The sequence below is a fragment of the Mustela erminea genome, chromosome 7 (genome assembly GCF_009829155.1).
Source record: "Mustela erminea isolate mMusErm1 chromosome 7, mMusErm1.Pri, whole genome shotgun sequence".
NCBI classification, from domain to species: domain Eukaryota; kingdom Metazoa; phylum Chordata; class Mammalia; order Carnivora; family Mustelidae; genus Mustela; species Mustela erminea.
In genome coordinates, this window is record NC_045620.1 from 42980652 (window position 1) to 43003368 (window position 22717).

The 22717-nt window shown below is 42.7% G+C and overlaps 1 protein-coding gene across 3 annotated transcripts in view; it reads left to right on the forward strand.

Moving 5' to 3' along the window:
• Window positions 1-1069: 1069 nt before the first annotated feature.
• SEC23B (SEC23 homolog B, COPII coat complex component) overlaps window positions 1070-22717 on the forward strand; it is a 45745-nt gene continuing 24097 nt past the window's right edge. Inside the window, exons 1-11 of one of the 3 annotated variants that reach the window (XM_032351495.1) lie at window positions 1070-1510; window positions 3483-3717; window positions 4852-4909; window positions 8374-8460; window positions 9643-9879; window positions 9980-10065; window positions 11240-11384; window positions 12052-12210; window positions 12561-12676; window positions 16480-16603; window positions 18027-18107. In XM_032351495.1, coding sequence (XP_032207386.1) covers window positions 3497-3717; window positions 4852-4909; window positions 8374-8460; window positions 9643-9879; window positions 9980-10065; window positions 11240-11384; window positions 12052-12210; window positions 12561-12676; window positions 16480-16603; window positions 18027-18107 — 1314 coding nt within the window. In that variant the 5' untranslated portion in view covers window positions 1070-1510; window positions 3483-3496. The remainder of the gene's footprint in view (window positions 1511-3482; window positions 3718-4851; window positions 4910-8373; window positions 8461-9642; window positions 9880-9979; window positions 10066-11239; window positions 11385-12051; window positions 12211-12560; window positions 12677-16479; window positions 16604-18026; window positions 18108-22717) is intronic. The other 2 variants (XM_032351493.1, XM_032351494.1) reach the window with 2 other exon arrangements.

Below are 22717 nucleotides of genomic sequence, written 5' to 3' on the forward strand. Positions count from 1 at the left end.
ATCCAGGTTCAAATAATCAAAGCAAGCCTTTGGCAAATGATGTTCTTTTAACGTTTGATTAAAGAGCTACAGCTGTCTTTTCTCAGTGTAAACCATAATACAAATATGTGTGTATTTTGAGTTTGTTTCGTTACTGAAAAACTAGTGCAAACTTCCTAAATTTATTCAAATTTTATAATGAAATAACCTAAAACTACTCTGACATAATGTTTTAGGAACTTGGAAAATGTAAATTTGTTCAACAAAACTGAATAATTATTCCACAGACTTTTCATATTAAGAGTAATTATGTAAAAACAAAGAGTAATTATGTTTCACGGTACCTGGACTTAAAACTATTTGGTATTCTGGAGCACCTGGGTGGCTCAGTCATTTAAGCGGCTGCTTTCGGCTCAGGTCATGATCCCAGGGTCCCGGCACGGAGCCCCACATGGAGCTCCCTACTCAGCGGGGAGCCTGCTTCTCCCTCACCCTCCGCTTGCTCTGCCTACTTGCGCTCTCTCTCTCTCTTTCTCTGTCAAATTGATAAATAAAAATCTCTTAAAAAGAAACTAATTGGTGTTCTGTAAGTAATTTAAAATTTTGTACTAATATTAAGTTGACCTAATAAATAGTAATCCTTGGATATCTAGACACGTTCTAAGCAAAATACTAAGTTTATATAGCTTTGTTTCTTATTTTTAAATACTACAGAAAGGCTGTATTTCTGGGTCAGATTAATAAACGTGCTCATTTTTGTCGCTTATAAAAAGGTGCATAATGGCTGTGATGGTTGGGGAAAGCAGTGCTCTATAGAGTTAGGGGTTTTGTCAGTCTCCTGGGATGCCTAAACAGGACAGCTCTCAATTAATCACCTTCTCGTAGATGGATGACAGAGGCAGACACGCAGAGAGTAACTGCATTAGCGCCATTCCCTGCAGAGAACGCGAATCCAGCAGAGCGAGCGAAAGGAAGAAACCTAGTAATAATTGAAGGAAGCATTGGCCCCGCCCCTTCCGCGCTGCTACCTTTTCCCGGCAAGCTTCAACCTCCCCCGCACTGGGGTCCCGGCTTCTTCCGGTGCTACACGTCATCATTCTCGCTTCCCGGTAACTAAGGCGATGAAAGGGACTTCTACTTAGGAGAACGGAAGTTATGTTGGCTCAGCCGAATCCCTGAGGGGTGCAGGCTGCACCTAGGAAACAATCCGGCAGGCACTGGAGTTTTCTGAAGGACAAAGGTTTAAGAGGTGAACGTGAAGGAACTTAGGATCTGAAGAATTTTGGTTTCGTTGACCAAGGCACGATTGTATTGCCCTATTCAAAAATGGCGGCGCGGCTTCACTAAAAGTCTTGCTTCCGCTCCTCCGCCGGAGAGGCCTTCTTTGATTGGCCAGCGGACGGCGCCGTGGAGTGACGCACAGAGACGCTGACCAGTTGGCTGAGAGCTGAGCTGGACTTGGCGGTGGGAGCCGGAGCGGGGCGCTAGCAGCTGTGGGTGCGGACGCGGCCAGGTGACGGGCTCCTGCCAGGTGAGTGGGAGTGCCGGTGATGGGGAACGGTGGGCACGGACTGAGAGTCTCTATAGGGACCGAGTGGGTGCTCCTGCTCCTTTTCTCGGCGGGCAGAGGAACTTAGGGACTCAGTGACCCATGGGTCCGCTGAGAGTGACGCGTTCCTCGTCTGGCGGTGCGGCCGGCCGGTTTCTGGCTCGGGAACCTGCCGAATCGCGGAGTGCGGAAGGATTCAACCTTTTTTCTGTTGAGTAACCTGAAATGTGGGTGAAATGACTTCTGATGCGTGGCCGCTGGAAGTAGGACCCAGGTCTTCCGACTGCCTTTTAACCATTAAACTCTGCTTAAACTTGTCCACTGTGTTCTTAAAAGTTATGCTTTGATGGGATGAGCGGTTCAGTTTTTCGTGTGTGTGTTTGTGTCTTTTTTCTTTGTTCTTTTGGCAGATACTGTTACAAAATCTTTAAAGTTCTTTTATTCACTTATTCATTCAGCTATTAACCTCTTCAGAAAATCTTTGAGGGTATGATGTGAGCCATAAATCGACCGCCCTAGAAAAATGCACATTAGCTCATGCACACAACTTTACATAGAATTTCAGAAGATTTATTGGCCCTCTGAAGGCTTCAGTTGGTTTTGTGCCCAGAGTTAATCCATGCTCTAGAAGAAGTAAGGGGAGGAGGCAGTGGGAAATGGAAAGAGCAGGTTTGAATACGTACCTGCCTGGGGACATTGGATGGACCCATTACCTTTGAATAATGAAGTGTTCTGCATGGGGAAACAGTTATTTAATGAAATCTTTAGAGGTACTTGCTGAGAATTGTCCCATTAGAACATGCTTTTATTCCCACTCAGGTAGTTGCAGAGGTGGGCCCTACGTAAGGCGTTTAAGTATCCTGCCTTTGCCAGAAAGAACAAATATATGCCTTAGAGTTTCAGTTGGAGCCAACATTTGGAATTTTTGTGGTATGAGTTGTGTGTAGTAAACTAATTGTTTCATTTACCTTTCTAGCCATATAAAAACCATTCCCTTAGTCCACATTATTTACAGTATGTATGGCACTTCTCATAATAACACAGAGACAATTTTTCAGCACTGCATAAAGTGAGCACTAGAGGCTACTAAAAATGTAGATTCTTTAATTTGCCTGTTTTTCAATTTTTCATGAGCCGCTTGTTCCCTTGAACCCTAAGTGGCTGAGATGTGTGTTAGCCTTAGCCTAGATTTTAGGATGTAAAAAGGATGTATGAAACACTCAATGGAGTTGGCATTGTGGGGATTTGAAAAGCTTAGTCTAAATGGTTGCTTTATTAGCCATAATCTTTTGAGGCATGAGCATAACCACGGTGAGAAGAGAAGCCCTGGTGAAGGACTCGCTCAGCATGATAGCAAACCTAGCATTGTAATTTTGGTGATCCCAAGTAGAAATACTTTGGCTCAGAACTGATAGTGGATTACGAATTGGATTCACATATCAACATCCAGTTCTTGTCTTCACAGTTAACAAGGAGAGGAAGGGAAAGGGCACAAAAATGAGATCACTTGGAAGGTAAAATTACAGTGTTTGCTTTACTAAAGCACAGAAGGAAGGGGTTTGGGGCAGGGGCGGAAGGCTGTGGATGCTGAAACAGGATTTGAGACTTACTCTTGGGCAAGGGGAACTAGAATTTGCTTGGTTGAGGTGTACGATCTATGAGAAGGTTTTCATTAGTATTCAACCAACTTGAAGCTTAAAAATGATCAAATAATGGTAAACTCCCCACACCTTTTGTTTATTTCTTTATGTGCTAGAGACAGTTGACAAAGGAACAATAGTGAAAGATAACTGTGAAGTTATTTGGCTTTGGGGGGTCAAAGGGAAGAGAGATGGCATCCTACAGTGACTGGTTCTTCTAGACTAAGTGTTTAAAAAACATTGCGTTAGGTGACTGTCTTCTTTTTTGAAATTTAGTTTGAGAATTTCACATAAAACTACAACTCTGTCTTCAGTTTCTTTTTAGACTATGGCAACATATCTGGAGTTCATCCAGCAGAATGAAGAACGGGATGGTGTGCGGTTTAGTTGGAACGTGTGGCCTTCCAGCCGTCTCGAGGCTACGAGAATGGTTGTTCCCCTGGCTTGTCTCCTTACTCCTTTGAAAGAACGTCCAGACCTGCCCCCTGTACAGTATGAACCTGTGCTTTGTAGCCGGACAACTTGCAAAGCCATTCTCAATCCACTTTGGTATGAATTCTTTTTTAAAATTAGTAAAAAAGAAGAATGCAGTAAATTATGACATTTGCATGATTTCATAAAAGTGATTGAATTTGGGCAAGTCATCAAATTTGAGTAGAGAAGTGAACGGTGAGATTCTTACGGTGAATGCTTATAAAGTCTCCCCAGTCTCCCTTCCATAAAATTGGAACCCATGGGGATGAAATGGAAACAAAGGGAAGGGATTTGAGATTTGCTTTTTTTTTTTTCCCCTCTAATTTCAGTTTGCTTTTGGCTTAACTATAAATTATATTGGTGCTTTTTAAAGCATTTTCCAAAAATGAAAAACTTTAAACAGTTCTTCCTACTTACCTGGTATGGTGATGCTGTGTGGGAATGATAGAAGAAATCACAACTCTTAATGATTATTAAGTGTAATTTTTTATACCTGAGGTGGTGACCTATGATATTTCTCTTAAATGTGGGCATTATTTGAAAGAACTTTTTAAAGAGGTGAAGAGTATCAGAAATACTCTTTAAAAGGGAACATTTTTTACTATATTCCCCTTGCTCTTACTTAAGGTACCCATATGTACAATGCTGCTCTTCTTTTGAAGAGCTAGCCTTACTTGTTAATTTTCTGAGTGTAGAAAGGGGGAAAAGAAGCAACTGAAGCATTATCTTTAACCAGTTCTAGAAAGTATATCAACCCAGAAGCATGCCTCCCAACTTTTTCAAGTGAGCTAGGTGCGGTGAAAGTCAGCCATATTTTTCCTGTGCATGCTTTTAGTATTGAAATTTATTAGTTTCACATATCTGAACAATAAAGATGTTAGAAAAATCACACAAATTAGTTAAGATAATAGGGCAAAAGAGAATAACCTGTAATTTATATAAAATCATGAAATTTTAAATACTATGAAGGAAATTAAAAAATAGAAAAAAAGATTTACTAAATCTTCATTGCTGCTGTAGGAAAGAAATTTTTGGCATATTTAACAGCCAGACTCTTAACTGCAGTGGACATTTTGTATATCTCCATCCATTCTTGCACACATGCAGAAACATATCTGTGTGATTTACTGAACTTGAGGATTACATTTGATTGCTTTCTGCATTAAAAATGAAAATGGTTCCTACCTGTAATATTTATCTTTCTTACAGTCAGGTTGATTATCGAGCAAAGCTTTGGGCCTGTAATTTCTGTTTCCAAAGAAATCAGGTACGTGAATTTTTTGAGTGTTTTTCTGTGTTTCATTTTGGTGGAACTCTAAAAAAAATTAAGTGAGGTTGAATTTGTGTCTGCCCAGTAGTCATCAGTTTCTGCTGAACTCCAGGTAACAGCTTTTGTTAAGCATGGTCAAACATTGAACATTTGTGATTTCTCTGTTGAATGGTGACTCAGTTTCATTATGTGGGTTTTTATCATTTAGTGTGGAGGGACAGAATTCCCTTTTTTGTGTGTTCTGTTAGCAGTGAATATGTTACCATAAGAAAACAGATATGTTGTCTATATTTCATTTGATTTCAGTTTATTCTAATTGGATGGTATATATTATTGAATTTTCATTTTTTAAAAAATATTTTATTTATTTATTTGACAGAGATCACAAGTAGAGAGGCAGAAAGAGAGGGGAAGTAGGCTTCCCGCTGAGCTGAGAGCCCCATGCGGGACTCGATCCCAGGACCCCGAGATCATGACCCGAGCTGAAGGCAGAGGCTCAACCCACTGAGCTACCCATGAATTTTCATTTTTTGGTCTTTGTAACTTTTAGGGTCCAAGTACCAGTGTTGACCCTCTTTTGATTTAAAAATTTTGAAACTGGGGTGCCTGGGTGGCTCAGTTGTTATGCATCTGCCTTTGGCTCAGGTGATGATCCCAGGGTCCTGGGATCAAGCCCTGCATCAGGCTTTCTGCTCTTCGGAAGCCTGCTTCTCCCTCTCCCTGCTGCCCCTCCTGCTCTCTCTCTCTCTCTCTATCTGTGTCAAATAAATAAATAAAATATTTAAAAAAAATAAAAATTTAAAAACTATTAAACTTAAAAGGAGCTCAAAAATTATGAGAGAGACTTGTTTAAAATGAACTGTGGGGGCACCGGGGTGGCTCAGTGAGTTAAAGCCTCTGCCTTCCGCTCTGGTCATGATCCAAGGTCCTTGGATTGAGCTCCACATCGGGCTCTCTGCTCAGCAGGGAGCCTGCTTCCTCCTCTCTCTCTGCCTGCCTCTCTGCCTACTTGTGATCTCTGTCTGTCAAATAAATAAATAAAATCTTAAATAAATAAATAAATAAATAAATAAATAAATAAAATGAACTGCGCCTCTGATTCTAAAACTGGATTGTGGTGATCTTTGCACAACTCTGTACATTTATTAAAAAGCATCAATTGTACATTTAAGAGTGTGAATTTTAGGGTGTATAAAATATACTGGGATGCCTGGGTGGCTCATTTGGTTAAGCGTGGTTAAGCGTCTGCTTTCGGCTCAGGTCATGATCCTAGGGTTCTGGGATTGAGCCCTGCACTGGGCTCCTTGCTTAGTGGGGAGCCTGCTTCTTCCTCTGCCTGCTCTGCCTGCTGCTCGCCCTGTTTGTGTGCATGCTTGCTCTCTTGCCCGTTCTCAGACAAATATTTATTTATTTAAATAAAATCTTTAAAAATAAAAAATAAATATACCTCAGTAAAGCTGTTAGAAAAAAATTAATTGTTCCCAGCATAGTATATAGTGCTCTAGTAGATTTTTTTTTTAAAGATTCTATTTCTTTGAGACAGGGAACACATGAGCACATGAGAGCACATGACGGGGAGGAGGGTCATAGGAAGAGGGAAAAGCAGACTTCCCACTGAGCAGGGAGCCTGCATGGGGCTTGACCCCAGGACCCCGTGATCATGACCTGAGCTGAAGGCAGATGCTCAACCGACTGAGCCCCCCAGTCGCCCTGTAGTGCATTTTAAGATATTAATAACATGCATTTATTTATTCTTGTATTTGATTATAATTAAAATTAGCTATCTCCTTCTCAGATACATCACACAGTAAGTCCAATGATGAGTAAAACAACCAATGTACTAAGTATAGGTCTGGGAATTATAAGCAGATTCCATTCAAAATTAACCTCCATGGGGCACCTGGATCGCTCAGTGGGTTAAGCCTCTGCTTTTGGCTCAGGTCATGATCCCAGAGTCCTGGGATCGAGCCCCACATCAGGCGCTCTCCTTGGCGGGGAGCCACCTTCCTCCTCTCTTTCTCTGCCTGCCTCTCTGCCTACTCGTGATCTCTCTTTGTCGAATAAATAAATACAATATTAAAAAAAATGTGTGCGGAAAGTTTTAAAGACAAAAGAAAATGCTTGTGATAATGTGTTTAGCATAAAGAGCAGCTTGCAAAATTATATATACAGGGTGAGCTCAGCTGTGCTTAAACAGAGAAAATATGAAAGGAAATACGCCTACATGTTGACAGTAGGTATCTCCAGTTGGTAGGAACATGAGGGATTTTTCCTTCTTTTATTTATTTATTTATTTATTTATTTGGGAGAGAGAGAGAGAGTGCACGCGTGTGCACACACATGAGTGGGTAAGGGGCAGAGGGAGAGGGAGAAGCAGACTCCTCCCTGAGTAGGGAGCCCAACAGCATGGGGCACGATCCCACGACCCTGAGATCATGACAGGAGCCAAAGGCAGATGCTTAACCAACTGAGCCACCCACATGCCACCGTTCTTTTTGTTTTGTTTTGTTTTTTTAAAGTTCATTTTCTCCAGTAGTCTCTGTATCCAACTTAGGGCTTGAGCTCACAATCTGATCAAGAGTCACACGCTCTTCCTACTGAGCCAGCCGTGCACCCCTTTTCCTGTTCCTTATATTCTCTTGTACTTGCCTGTTTTTCTATAGTGTATATGCACTCATTGATGATAGCAGCTAAAATAATAAACCCAAATAAAAGTGTTAGACTTCCACCTAAACCATTGATGGGTTTAGCTAAGATCTGAGTCCTTGATTTGCAGGGCTGCACTTAAGATATGTTTGTAATAGTCCATTTTTTAATGATGTAGAAATTACGACATACCCTAATACCTTTTAAAAAGTTACGATGGGGGGGGCGCCTGGGTGGCTCAGTGGATTAAAGCCTCTGCCATTGGCTTGGGTCATGATCCCAGGGTCCTGGGATAGAGCCCCACATTGGGCTTTCTGCTTAGAGGGGAGCCCACTTCCCCCTTTCTCTCTGCCTGCCTCTCTGCCTACTTGTGATCTGTGTCTGTCAAATAAATAAATAAATAAAATCTTTAAAAATAAAATAAAATAAAAAGTTACGATGGCATATAAATATAAGGCAGGGTTATTGATTTAAAATTTTGATATATGTATGTATTTAAATGCAGGCTCTGATTTAGGAGTTAGGATGAGAACTGAGTTTCTGCTTTTTTTTTAAAGATTTTATTTTTATGTAATTTCTATACCCAACATGGGGCTTGAACTCAACCCTGAGATCAAGAATTGTATGTTCTACCCACTGAGCCAGATAGGCGCCCCAAAATTTTGATTTTTGTATTTTAGTTACTGTTATTTAGTGTTCTGTGTTTTACAGAGTTAATACATGGTCCTTACTCATTTTTATAAGTGGAAAATAGAAGGTATAACATAAATCTCTTTCAGTCCTAATGAAAGATTGCTTTGTTTTCTTTTCTTTAGTTTCCTCCCGCTTACACAGGTATATCCGAGGTGAATCAGCCTGCTGAATTGATGCCCCAGTTTTCTACAATCGAGTATGTGATACAGGTAACTTCTTTGTCATGCATTTAATGAGTGGTGTTAAATACTGAGTTTCTCTTGAAATACTTGGCTTCTGTGTCCCTTACTTTTCTGGGCAACTTAAAGCTGCGAAGGCAGCAGGATCCCGAATACTCGGTCATGGTGCGTGTGCACTTACTGGCATTATTTTCAGTCTTGATAGGCGGCTAGGAAAGGGATCACTGGTGGAGTTCAGCACCTGTCCCCCACAGCCTTCTCCACTTTTGTGATGGGCCACTCCTTCTTGTAGTCAAGCTTGAAAACTTTGGGTTCGTTCTTGACTTCTCTCTCTCGTACATTCCATATCCAGTTCACTAGGAAATCGCATTGGGTCTATATTCAGAATCTTTCCACAGTCTAACCACTTCTTTACCTCACTGCTTTTGTCCTTGGTCAACCACCGCCTCTCACTTAAATTGCCAGGCCATCTCTTAGTCCTTCTCCATAATTTGACCCTTTCCCACTTATATTTCATTCTTAATCCAGAAGCCAGAGTAGCTCTTTAAAAACATGTCATGTTCCTTCTGTGTTCAGAAACCTCCAATGCTGAAAATAGCTCTCTTTCACCCAGAGTAAGAGATAATCTTCAAGGCCCTGTGTGGACCTTCCTCGTGTTATCACTTGGACCTCAATTTGTATTAGTGTCTCATTCAGTCACATGGGCTTCATTACTTTCCTTGGGCATGGCTCCTGCCTGTGGGCCTTTACTCTAGCTCTTCCGCAGGCTGGAATTCTCTTTCCCCTGTGTCTGTATTGCTCCCTCTCTCTCCTCTGGGTTTTCGTTCTAATGTTACTTTCTTAATGAGGCTGCCCTGACCTCTTAGGTAATACTGGAACCTGCCCCCTACTTCTACTCTTAGCTTCTCTATTCCAGAAAGTTAGCAGATTTTTGTTCTTTTGGCTCACTCATGTATCCCAGGACCTGGAACTGTGTTTGGCACGTGGAAGGCATTCAGAAATGTAGAATAAATTGTTGGATACAGAGACTTTTTACATTTAGTTTGTTTTAATGTAACCTGTCATTTAATGAGGTGAGTAGAAGTTAGATGTCCTTATTCCCTCTCAGTATATATAGATGAAGATTTTCATTTACATGCCTGATTTGCTTTAAAAAGAGCTGGTTTGGTCTATTTGTATACTGACCATTGTGCTGTGTTTCTTTGCATAAAGCGAGGTGCTCAGTCCCCTCTGATCTTCCTCTATGTGGTTGATACGTGCCTAGAAGAAGATGACCTTCAAGCCCTCAAGGAATCCCTGCAAATGTCCCTGAGTCTTCTTCCTCCAGATGCTCTGGTGGGTTTGATCACGTTTGGGAGAATGGTGCAGGTTCACGAACTCAGCTGTGAAGGAATCTCCAAGAGTTATGTCTTTCGAGGGACAAAGGATTTAACCGCGAAGCAAATACAGGTTTGTGCCATGCTCATACACAAGCAAAGGAGATTTCTTAAACATGAATTGGTTATTCACTCTAGTGCTATGGGAATTGAGTCTTCTTGGTTTTTTTTAGGATATGCTGGGCCTCACCAAGCCTGCCATGCCCATGCAGCAAGCAAGACCTGGTCAGCCTCACGAGCAGCCTTTTGTTTCAAGCAGGTGAGCTACCAACGTAGAATGTTGCACACACAGTAGCCGGCACGCGGGGCCGTCTGCTGGAGTGAGAGAAAAAGACCCTTAGAACCTTTGTTTTCTTATTTTTAGAGAAAAAAATAAATGATTAAGCCTAAGAATATTTAACGTTTAATGATCTTTTGTAACTGTTTGGTGTATATTTGCAATTCATAACTGGGTTGTGGATATACACATACGTATGTGTGCACACATTTGTGTGGTTAGATTTGCTCTGAATGTCTTTCCTGTTAGTGTCGTGGCATCACAAGTATTTTGAGACCACTGTATTCAAGCCTTCCCCTCCTTATCCATATGGCTGTTGTCCTTCTTGAGTCTTGAGTAAAAGTAGGGAAACTGAAAGCTTTGTGGGGTGTCCTCAAGCAAACCTGAGACCAGACGCTTCTTTGAGTGCCTATGGCTACCTGGGGCAGGGTTAACAGTCACCAAACATGATAAAATGCATTGCCTGAAGTGCTGGGGACAGCCACTTAACTGTGGTAAGAAACCAGTGCTTCTCTCTGTTTTCACTCCTAAGGCTCAAGAGAAACACTTGGGAATCGCTTTAAAGTGGATCTTCAGAATGATGAAGGTGGGGGTGCCTGGGTGACACAGTTGTTTGAGTGTCTGACTCTTGGTTTCAGCTCAGGTCATGATTTTAGGGTCTGAGATTGAGCCCCAAGTTAGGCCCTCTGCTCAGTGAGGAATCTGCTGGCTGTTTCTCACTCTCCGTCTCCCTCTTCTCCCCTTCTTCTCTCCCACTCCCCCTCCTCCCTCCTTGTTCTTCTGTCCCTCCCCCTTGCTCTCCCCCCCCACCAAAATAAATCCTTTAAAAAAAAAAAAAGGAATGATGAAGGTAGTCCACGTACAGGAATTTGACATGGATTGAATTTACATTAGACCTGTCTTTAGGATTTCTTGGCTACTTAAATTTAATTAAACTGACTTATTCCTATTTAAATTTAGCTTTTTTCCATGCTCTATATATAAGTTGCTGTATATTCAGTTTTAAGTTATGTTCTTGAGTGAAACTGCCTTGAAGGAAAAATTGTAAGTTTTTACTACTCTGAGTAATTACCTTGAAGAGCTCTGTGTCACCTAGGGCTAAAGACCATAGTACTTTATTAAACCAGGATTGATGTGTCCATTGAAAATCATGCAGATTTCTGCAGCCTGTTCACAAGATTGACATGAACCTCACTGATCTCCTTGGGGAGCTGCAGAGGGACCCATGGCCTGTGACCCAGGGGAAGAGACCTTTGCGATCCACTGGTGTTGCTTTGTCCATTGCTGTTGGCCTTTTGGAGGTAACTCAGAATTTACCAGGGTGCATCAGACCTTGCAAGCTTGTTCCCATGGGTTGTGTTTACTAGCCTTGTTTGAAAATGAGTTGTGACTGGGGCGCCTGGGTTGCTCAGTGGGTTAGGGCCTCTGCCTTTGGCTCGGGTCGTGGTCCCGGGGTCCTGGGATCAGGCCCCGCGTCGGGCTCTCTGCTCGGCAGGGAACTTTCTTCCCCCACCTCTCTCTGCCTGCCTCTCTGCCTACTTGTGATCTCTCTCTCTGTGTGTCAAATAAATAAAATCTTTAAAAAAAAAAAAGAAAGAAAAAAGAAAATGAGTTGTGACCTAAGTGAATGGATTAACAGTGGATTTATCAGAAAGCACTTCAGGTATTATTATTATTATTATCCACCGTGAAGGAGCCCCGTGATGTTTTGAAAATACCAGAAGTTTTCATGAGAAACACAAGGCCATTAGGGCAAGGGCAAGTGCTCACAATGAATTAATAAAAGTGTACAGAGCTGTTGGGTTGGAAGATGTAAGGCTACTTTTCTGCATTGTCATCCATGTTGTTTTGAACTATCATTAGTATCCAGCAGAGTTGAAAAGAACTTTGGAATTTTTTTTTTAGGGAGACGGAAGCATACTCAGGGTGGGCTGAATGCTTCTAAAATGCTGCCATTTATTGTTCCAGGGTACTTTTCCGAACACGGGAGCCAGGATTATGTTGTTTACCGGGGGTCCCCCCACCCAAGGGCCTGGCATGGTGGTTGGAGATGAATTAAAGGTTCCTATTCGCTCCTGGCATGATATTGAGAAAGATAATGCACGTTTCATGAAAAAGGCAACCAAGGTAGGTGTTCCTGGGCACAGGCTGTAATTCTGCTTACCCAGTGCTGGGTTTGGGCTGTTCTGGAGTGACAGCTACTCTACTGAGGCCATGCTTTGTGAGCAGCAAATGGCCCTTGCTCAGGTGACTTTCCAGATCTAGGCTGCTGTTAAATCGATGCCCCTAGCTGAGTCCTTTCTTAGAGCGGGTGGTCTTAAAACTGCTAGAAGTGTTTTGAGATTAAAAACTATACATTTGGATGTTATAAAGAAAACTGTCTCGGTATTCTTATGTTTGGTTACATTCTTTTCGTATAGTAAGACATACCTGGTGAATAATATGGTTTCCTAAAGGTAATTTTTCTCCATTCACAGCACTATGAGATGCTTGCTAACCGAACTGCTACAAATGGTCACTGCATTGATATTTATGCTTGTGCCCTTGATCAGACGGGACTTCTGGAAATGAAGTGTTGTGCAAATCTTACGGGGTATGTTGAAAGCCAACACCTGGGAAAATGGAATGTGTGTATTTTAAGGAAAGAGAAGTGAGTGATGGAAGCATAAGAATGTGCAAGGCTGACCTAGATAAGCTTTCAGAAGGCTCCAGGCTGTTGTGTCTGTGGCATGGAGGGTGTATGGGCCTCTTGGGGAAAGAAGCAGTGATTAGTGGGAGGTTGCAACGTTCACTACAAATGAATCGTATCAGAGTAACTTCATTTCTTCCTTAGAGTTGTCACAGAATCTATAACAGGGCAAGAAAGCAAGCACGCATGGGGTATGTGGCTTCAGCAAGCCACTTCCTTGTGAGGAGTCTGGGGGTAGGCAGGAATAGGGTCTGAATGCCAAAGCAATTAGGAGACCCTTCACCTGACTTAGTAACCATATGTCATGCCCAGCTTGGAGCACATGCTCAGCATGGAGGGTGCACACCAGGGCATGCGTAGCGCCCAAGTCCATATCATGCATGCAGGCCACAGCGGGGGGCTGTTGTTCTCAAAGCGTAGTGGGGCCTCGCCAGCAACCTTCAGGGCTTCCAGGCATGGGTGAGAAGTGTATCTCCTTGGGCCTTGCCCCAGGCTTGCTGAATCAGAGTGTAAGGATGCGGCCCCAATAGTCAGCTTTCATACGCTGTCCAGGGCGTTCTGGTGCACATGAGTGTGAGAACTGCTGGTGTGCACCACTTGTCTGAGGCAGGCTGCATGCCAGACTCTCCCAAGGAGCTTTACTGTTGGTTTACTTTTTTATTTATATTTTTAAAATGTCAGTATTTGTTTTTTGTTTACTTAAGTAGGCTCCATGTTCAGTGTGGAGCCCTGCCAGGGAGCTTTAAAAGCTACTTTAGCTCTGAGTCTTGTTCCTCAGTGATTCCCAAGTAGTTAGCTTGGGGTGTGAGCATTTGTTAACCTTCCCTGGGTGTTTCTAACGTGCCACTGGGGTGGGCCTTTAGTGTGGTTGAATATAGGCAGCATCAGCCCCACGTGAGAGCTTGTAAGGAATGTAGCATCTTAGATTTTTATTTATTTATTTATTTGACAGAGATCACAAGTAGGCAGAGAGGCAGGCAGAGGGGGCGGGGGAAGCAGGCTCCCCGCTGAGCAGAGAACCCGAGGCAGAGCTTGATCCCAGGACCCTGAGATCATGACCAGAGCTGAAGGCAGAGGCTTAACCCACTGAGCCACCCAGGCACCCCAAAGCCTTCATTTGAATAAGATCCAGGAGACTTGCATAAAAACATTTTGAGAAGTACTGGGGTAGAGCCATGGGTATTCCTGAGATTCTGCATTTCTAACAAGCTCCTGTGTATCGCTGCTGGTCGTCACTGAGTAACAAAGGGCATGTAGAAGGTAGAATGTGAGTCACTTAATGCAGTCCCAGAAAGCCACAGATGTGTTAGGTGACCGAGTCCCAAATGACAATGATGGAGCTATACCAGTGAGCCACATTTAATAAGAGGAATTCCCACCAGTATCCTCCAGGATCTCTTGTCTTAGAGCATCCATGGAAAGGCCTCACTGCTTTTGTGAACATCCCCGAGTTTACATGCGTGTGTGTGTGTGCACATGTCTCTGATGGAAAGGGACCATCACTTCTGTCAGATTCTCGGAGAGGTCTTTGACCCCTGAATAACTTTATAGTTAGGTCACATAATCTGTTGCACAAGTATAGTATCAGGGAAATGTGTTAGCAAGGACATTAAAAAGTCTCAGAGGTTTTAGTTTTGGCTCAATGTGAGCCAGCCATTTGGGATGACTTCCAGAAAAGGCAAGGTGATCATAGGCTGTGTTACAGGAATTGGTTATCTTCAAAGATCATAGTCTTGGTTTCCTTGGTGCCAGATGCACCCAGGTTATATCATCTGCCATTCTGAGCATTTCAATTTCAGAGATTTATAGAGGAACTGGGGGTGTTCAAAGGCAAGTGGTAAGAGTGGTGGAGAGTACTTGAAACTGTCATAAGGAGAATGATTGAAGGATCTAGAAAAGATACCACTGAAGACAGATGGGCGCGAGATCTATATTCAACAATTGAAGCCTTCTCCTGTGGAAAGGGTGTTAGATTTGCTCGCTGTGTATATGACCAAAGGGGAAAACTAGACCTAGCTGTGGGAGCTGCTGGGAAATAGAATTTCACCCAGTATGAAGAAAGGCTGCCATTGGAGGGCATGCGCTCCTGATTCAGGAGGAGTTCAAATCTAATCTGGCTGATAACCTGGCAGGTATGTTGTAGAGGGTTGGTGTGAGTTGGGATTAGATTTGTGTGATGCAACAGAGGTTGGCAGCCAGAGCTGGAATATTGATTTCATCTTCACTGGGGCTGAGACCCTTCCTGTGCTGCTCATGCAAGTCAGAGTGGTAACTGGCCTCTCACTGTGTTTGAGCAGCAGGAAGGAGGAAGAGTCAGAGAAAGACATGTGCCTTCCCATGAGAATGGCCCCCACAAATCACAACGGCCATTTCCAATAAACAAAGCTGAGTTACATTGCTACGTGCAAGGCAGGCTTGGAAATGTAGACTTTTTCTAGGGAACCATGGAAGCCGTGACCAAGGAAGGGGCAGAAAGGGTGGACATTTAGGGCCAGAATCATCTCTGTCCCTGAAGGGGCCAGGCACTCTCAGATAGCTGGACCTATCTTGGTCCTATCTTGGATCTTGAGTTCTGCCCAGTTCTGAAGTCCTGTTTGATGATTGATGGCTGGACGCATAACTTGCATCATGCTGTGTTTATCTGCCCCAGCACATGAACTGTGGAGATTCTGAACAGTGTTTCCCTCTAACGTCAAAAAGGCATGAAAAAGTTATTCCTACACTAGAAGAGATAATTCACATAAAGCCAAAGATTTCAATGTTTTGAGGCAGTGAATTAATCTGAAAAGGATTTCCTACAGGCTTTGGTATTTCCCCTACCAGAGAAGAGTGAGGGGAGCTGGACACATTTTCTCAGTAGATACAACCCATTAAGCCTGTGGGCTTATCAGTGAACAGTTCTTTTGTTTTCTTTCTTTCTTTGGAAATAATTACAGATTCACAAGAAATTGCAAAAATAGTATAGAGAGGTCTGTGCATACTCTTCATGTAGCAGCTCCCAGCGGTAGCATCTTAAAGAAAATGTAGTGCAGTGTCTGCACTACAACCAGGAACTGACGTTGGTATGATATGGTATGATATGATGAACTCTATTACAGGCCATACTGGGATTTCACCAGTTTGTATGGGCACTGTTTTTTTTAACATGTAGGTATGCATCGTATGAGACTGTCTCATCATCAATTTGTGTAACCACCGCTGTGGTAAAGATTTGGAATTGTTGCTTTGTTTAAAGATTTTGTTTATTTGACACAGAGACATCAGAGAGGGAACAGAAGAAGGGGATTGGGAGAGGGAGAAGCAGGCTTCCTGCTGAGCAGAGAGCCTGATCCTATGACCCTGGGATCATGATCTGAGCCAAAGGCAGACACTTAACGACTGAGCCACCCAGGCGCCCCAAGAAATAGAACTGTTCTAAGGGGTCCTATCTTTTATGTCTTTTTTTCTTTCTTTCTTTTTCTTTTCTGGTGGTTTTATTTAAGCATGGGGCGGGGGCAGGACCCATGGGCAGAAAGAGCTCTCTTTGATGTCTTGAAAATACTGTCTTTCCTGATTCCGCATTGAACTTGCTGTTCCCGGTTTAAGTTAATATCACCTTCATGGATGTTGTTTTTTCTTCCCCTTTTTAAAGTTCTGTTTGCTAACACCAGGGAAGCATCCGAATGGCTTTCAGTCATCCTAAATGTTCACTTTCTTCTCTTTCCTAGAGGCCACATGGTGATGGGAGACTCTTTCAACACTTCTCTCTTCAAGCAGACATTCCAAAGAATTTTTAGTAAAGATTTCAATGGAGATTTCCGCATGGCATTTGGTGCTACTTTGGAAGTAAAGGTACAATAGCTTTCTGACACTTTCATGAAAGATTAGTTTTCTTATTTAGTAGTCAGACTTGTACAAGCCTTACCTTGCTGGACATGGGCATCTAAAGGTAAATTAAAAGGTTCCCAGCAAAATAGTTTAAGAAGGTATATTGATTCTGTCTCTTTGTTACTTGAATTGACTTGTATGTTAATTAATGTTCTTTTTTTTTTTTTTTTAAGATTTTATTTATTTATTTGTCAGAGAGAGAGGGAGAGAGAGCGAGTACAGGCGGACAGAATGGCAGGCAGAGGCAGAGGGAGAAGCAGGCTCCCTGCCGAGCAAGGAGCCCGATGCGGGACTCGATCCCAGGACGCTGGGATCATGACCTGAGCCGAAGGCAGCTGCTTAACCAACTGAGCCACGCAGGCGTCCCTGTTAATTAATGTTCTAAACAAAGTGCTCTCTGATTGCCTTGCAGGCTCTGCTCTGTCTTGCTCTAGGACAGCAGGCCTAAGAATTAGTGGTAGGCTGAGGCCACATGGTGTTGAGTCCCCCCAACCCCCACCGCTGGCAGTATAGGCCACCATATTCACAGAACCATGTTTATATTTAGCACCTGCCTGCAGACTAGCCAGAGTACTTGAAAATAAGTGCAGCACTGTGCGTTTGGGTCTTGTTTTTTTCTTGTAGGGACTAAAGGCCCTGCACACTTTATTCTGAGTCATTGAGAAAACATTAGAAGGAACTGTTACATAAAGGGATTAGGATTATTACTTTGAGAGTTAAAGATAATCATTAAATCATTTAGATTAAACTTTAAGCAATCTTCTCAGATTTTGAGGTGTTTTTTGTTTTTTTTTTTTTTAAGTTGAAGAGGAATAGACTTTAGTGAATGAAGATTTTAAAATCTAAGTATATTGGCCTTGTCATTATGTTGGAGCTTATGAATTAAGCATTTTTAAAACAACATAAAACAGTATATTCACTGATGAGAAATTATGATTATGACTGAGTATATGGGATTGGAAAAAAAATGTATTGTTGGTAGAATTTCACCATGTGTATAATAATTTTAGAGGTGAGGGGGTGCCTCACTGGCTCAGTCAGAAGAGCATGAGATTCTTAATCTCAGGGTTGTGAGTTTGAGCTCCACACTGGGTATAGAGATTACTTAAATAAATAAGCTTAAAAAAAGAAGTAAATTCAAAGGTGAGAGTTGAAAATACAGTATCTTTGGAACAAAGTTAATTCAATTTAAAGGAGGATTTTAATAAAGTTTGCATTTGGTTATCGTGGGCATGGAAAAGTTTGTAAGAGCATGATACATGTAGGATTTCTTTTTGGTGGAATGATAACATTGCCATATTTTACCCATAAATTTTCATTGTGTCTTTTGTGAGAGGGTGGTTTTCAGTGAATTTTACCTTCACATGCTTGTGTATTTCCATTTTAGACCTCTCGGGAACTGAAAGTTGCAGGAGCCATTGGTCCTTGTGTGTCTCTGAATGTGAAAGGACCATGTGTGTCAGAAAATGTAAGGAAAACTCTTATCATCCTCACCTCCTGTGCCCCAGGATTTAACCCATTATAACCCATTCAAAATGTCAGAGCAGAGTGATCTTACCTCGTGTCACCTGTTGAGATGTGTCTGTTGGTGAAGGGAGAAGGGTCAACTCTTACGACCACAACTCTGAGAGGCAGTGTCCTGTCTGTCCATCTATCTAAAGGGTCAGAGGGTGGCTCAGAGGGGTCAGGTGTCTTGCTTTCTGGGTCAGAGCTGATAGGGAGGAGCTAGAGCCCAGGTTCCCCTGAACCCCCATCATTGTCTGGGTCTCTGTGCCAGTGAGCCACAATGTATTCTGTTTAACAAGGCAAGTATTCAGCAAGAACCTTCAAGGAATAAACCTCTGTGCTTGTTGCCCGTAGAGGTGATACCTTTGTCTCACTTCTCAGAGACCATTTTGAGTTGGTTGGGCATGAATGACACTGTTGTATATGCAGATAGCTATGTTCTTTGGGTAACAAAATTTTGAGGATATGTGAATGAAGTAAAGTTACGGTGAGGTAGCTTTGCCGGTGGCTCGCTTCCTCTGCTTATACTTTAGCTTTGAGGAGACAAACCACTGGGTCCAGTGAGGCCTATCCAGGGTGGTTCTGCACTGGGGTTGTCTCATTCCTGTCCTTCCCTCCCTTGTTGTCCTTGTCAATGAGACGGTGGTCTGTAGAGCCAGACGTGAATACGGGGGCACAGATCTACCCCTGCCAGTCTTGTGTCCAGACATGGTATTTACTTGCTCTGGGATTCAGCATCATTATCTGGGAAGTAGGGATAGGAACAGTACCTCACTTGGCAGTGCTGTTGGGAGGGCTGAAGGAGTAAGTTCAGGTAAACTGCTCAGAAGAGCCCCTGGCACAATGGAGGCTCTCGCTGGATTTCAACATTCACATCCTCACTTTGTCTTTGTCAGCAGTGAACGTTCACTTAGTGACTACTTTGATTAACCTTTTGATGAAGTTGCCAGAGGCAAACTGATTTGAGAATATTCCTGTAATCCCTTGGGCGAGACAGGTGGCTGCCCCAAAACCCATCTGAGGAGTTACCCGTTACACTGGTGTACCAAAGGACTGGTACCCCTAATTCCTGGCAGGGCTTCGTAAGCCTGCTCAGTTCCAAAATATGTTCCATACACTTAAAAATCTGCCTTAGAAGGTAATTTTATGAATCAGTATATGAGCTGATTAGCTGTTCTAAGATCTGGTAGGGATCAGCCATGAGATTTTGGGAGGGGGCTTGGAGGATGCAAAGGGGGTGGGAATACAATTCAATATACAGAGAAGCTTAAAGAAGAGTGTAAGGAGTTCAGTATTTGCACCACTTAGAGTCTGCACTTGTCAACATTTAGTCATTCTCGCTGTCCTCTTACTTTGCAATATTTGCTTTGTCCATCTGGTCATCATCTGTCTGCCAGGTTCACGTTATTGTACTTCACAGAACCTTGGAACAGCAAGCTGCAGAGGTCACGACACTTAGCCTTTCAGTCTGCATCTTCTAAAATTAAGGATATTCGCCTACTGTGACATAACAAACCTAAGAAAACAGTAATTCACTAATATCATCTGTGGCTAGTCATAGTCTTTCTCTGCTTTAACCCCAAATACCCTTTGTAGCTGTAGCTGTTTCCGCCCCCTCCCCCCCAACTAGTAACTGCATCTAGCATTATGTAGCCTTAAATCTGGAACAGTCTTCTGTTCTACAGGGTTTTTTGCTTTTTTGTTTGTTGACAGTGATTTGTGCCAAGCATCTGTGTCTTCCGCAATAGAGTATTGCAAATTCTTAGTGTATCTGATTGTTTCCTTGCGGTGGTGGTGAGTTGGTTTCTATCCTCCCTGTGTTTTTTGTAAAGTGAAAGATAGATTAGCGATTAGGTTCGGGTTAGACCTTTTGTCCACCATGGTTCCTGAGTGATCTTACACCTCGTGTGTTTCTTCAGGAGGCACTTCTGTCTGGTCATGTGTTTGTGGTGCTGAGTTAGACTGTGAGAAGGTGATGACTGTCCTATGTCTTTCTGTTATAAGGGCATGTTTCCTTTTTGCCATTAGCAAGAGATCTGTTGAACAAGATTGTAGCAAAATATGAATATCTTGTTTGCCAGCAGCCTTTGTTTAAGCATCCATTGATTATCCTTACTCGAATCATTATTTTATTGGAGATTATAAAATGGTGATTTCCTGATTTTGTCTTCATAATTACTCTGGTAAAGACAGGGTAAATGCTTCCATAAGGAGTTTGTGTATTAGTAAGAAAATGTATTTTCAGGGCTCTGCAGAGATTGTGGCCCCTTCAGGCTTTGGTGCTTACAGAACAGGAAAAATTTTCTTTTTCTTCTACCCATCTTGATCTCATTGGCTGGGCCCTGCAAATGGGCCTGACAAAAGACAGGTTTCACAAGAGAAAAAATTCACGCATGCATTGCACATGGACACATAGACACATCACATGGACACATCCTTACTGAGAATGCACATAGTGTGCATTCTCAGTAAGGAATAACTCAGAGGGGTGGTTAGAATTTGGGATTACGTGGCATCTTAACAAAAGAACAGTAAATCTGGGGGTGCCTGGGTGGCTCAGTGGGTTAAAGCCTCTGCCTTCGGCTCGGTCGTGATTCCAGGGTCCTGGGATCGAGCCCTGCATCGGGCTCTCTGCTCGGCAGAGAGCCTGTTTCGTTTCTCTCTGCCTGCCTCTCTGCCTACTTGTGATCTCTGTCTGTCAAATAAATGAATAAACTCTTAAAAAAAAAAAAAGAACAGTAAATCTGTAGAAAAGTGACAAGACATAGGAAAGTCACTTTGAGCTTCTGGGGGTGACACCTTGTGGAAAAGCAGGTAGATGGGGATAGATGGGGGAGCTAATGGAAGAGAAGAGTTGGTCTTCGTGAGTTTGTTGTATAGACTCTTCTTGTACAATCTCTGGGCTGATAAGCATCTAGAGTTGTTTTTGGTGATTGAGAATCATCCTGCCCTTCTTGGTAGGGAGAGGGCAGGGAGTTTTCTTATGTCTGCTGTTTTTAAATTACCTTCAGCTTAAAATAATCCTGTTGTCAGAGTGGCATATTTTGTGATGGCATACACCAAACCCCTCGACTTGAAACTTCAACAGGTTTCATATTATAAAAATTGAGTTGGTTGGGCGTCTGGGTGGCTCAGTTGGTTGAGTGACTGACTCTTGATCTCGTCTCAGGTCATGATCTCAGGGTCATGGGATTGAGCCCTAATCAGGTTCCATGCTTGGTGGGGAGTCTGCTTGAGATTCTCCCTCTCCCTCTCCTCCTCCACCTGCTTATTTGCATGCTCTCTGCCCCCTCCCCCACCCTTTCTCCCTTCTCTCACATAAATAAATCTTAAAAAACTGAGTTGGCGGTATGGAGAAGGGATCAGGAGAAGGGATTGGCAAGTCAAAAATAGGAGGCATGCAAGCTCCTTTTGCTTCTTTACCATTTTCCCTGGGTGTGGCCCTTGACCTTCCAGCAGATGTTACCTGCTGCTTTTAGAAAAGGCCACTAAAAGGGAAGGTGGACATGCATAAATCCGTCCATTTAACTATCTTTCTTTGGAAATACTGATGAAACGGTGTCCTCTCCACTTTCCACCTTAGAGCTGCTCAGTGATTTCAACTAAGAGTCTTCCCTTTGCCCTCTGACCATCTCCTTCCTGAGACTGCTGGTTCTTTGGCCGGGTACAAAGGCTCCTGGCAGGCTTCATAGAGGCCAGAGTGGCTTCAGTCAGCTCTGCTCAGCGGACTACACAGTTTGGGTGGTGTACAATTCAGAGTTGTACAAAAGAATAGGACCCTCTTAAATGCATACTCACATAACTTACTGAAAAGCATGGTATTTTGCATTTTGTTGAGTGTTAAAATGGGTAATATTGTCTCTAGAACAATAAAGGGTTTATTTCAGAATCTAACAATCTTCTTGGTTGACAGTTAATTCTAGGTACTTTTGACACCTGCAGCCCTTTCTTCTCGATGTCATGCATAAAACAGTAACACTCTTCACATTTTAGTGAACTTCATTCATCACTGGAGGTGCTTCAACTGGTCAATAAAAGGCAGCCCTTATACCACTAAAATCCCAGTTCTCTTACAGAAAATTTATATGTAGCTTGGCATAAAGGAATCGGTTTGAAAATTAATATTAGTAGCTGACATCTGTAACTATTCTTTTTTTTAAGATTTTATTTATTTGGGACAGAGAGAGAGAGAGAGAGAACATGAGTGGGGGGCAGAGGGAGAGGGAGGAACAGGTTCCCCTCTGAGCAATGAGCCCAGCGTGGGACCTGTTTCCAGGACCCTGTGATCATGGCCCAAGCTGAAGGCAGAAATTTAACCAAGTGAGCCACCCAGGCCCCCCTCCTCTTATTCTAATAATAATAGTGAAACTTTTCAAGCTAAGCAGATAGTTCTGTCTCTTCTAGTATTTGCTTCTTCCCCACCCCTGACTTGATTCTTTCAGCTAACTTCAGTATTTTGTTCCATGTGTGTGTAGAGAGAGAAAAAGAGAGAGTGCACTTTCTTGGTGATAAAATGGAAATTGGTCAGAGTTCAAATATAAAAAGCTTAACTTTGGGATGCCAAGGTAGCTT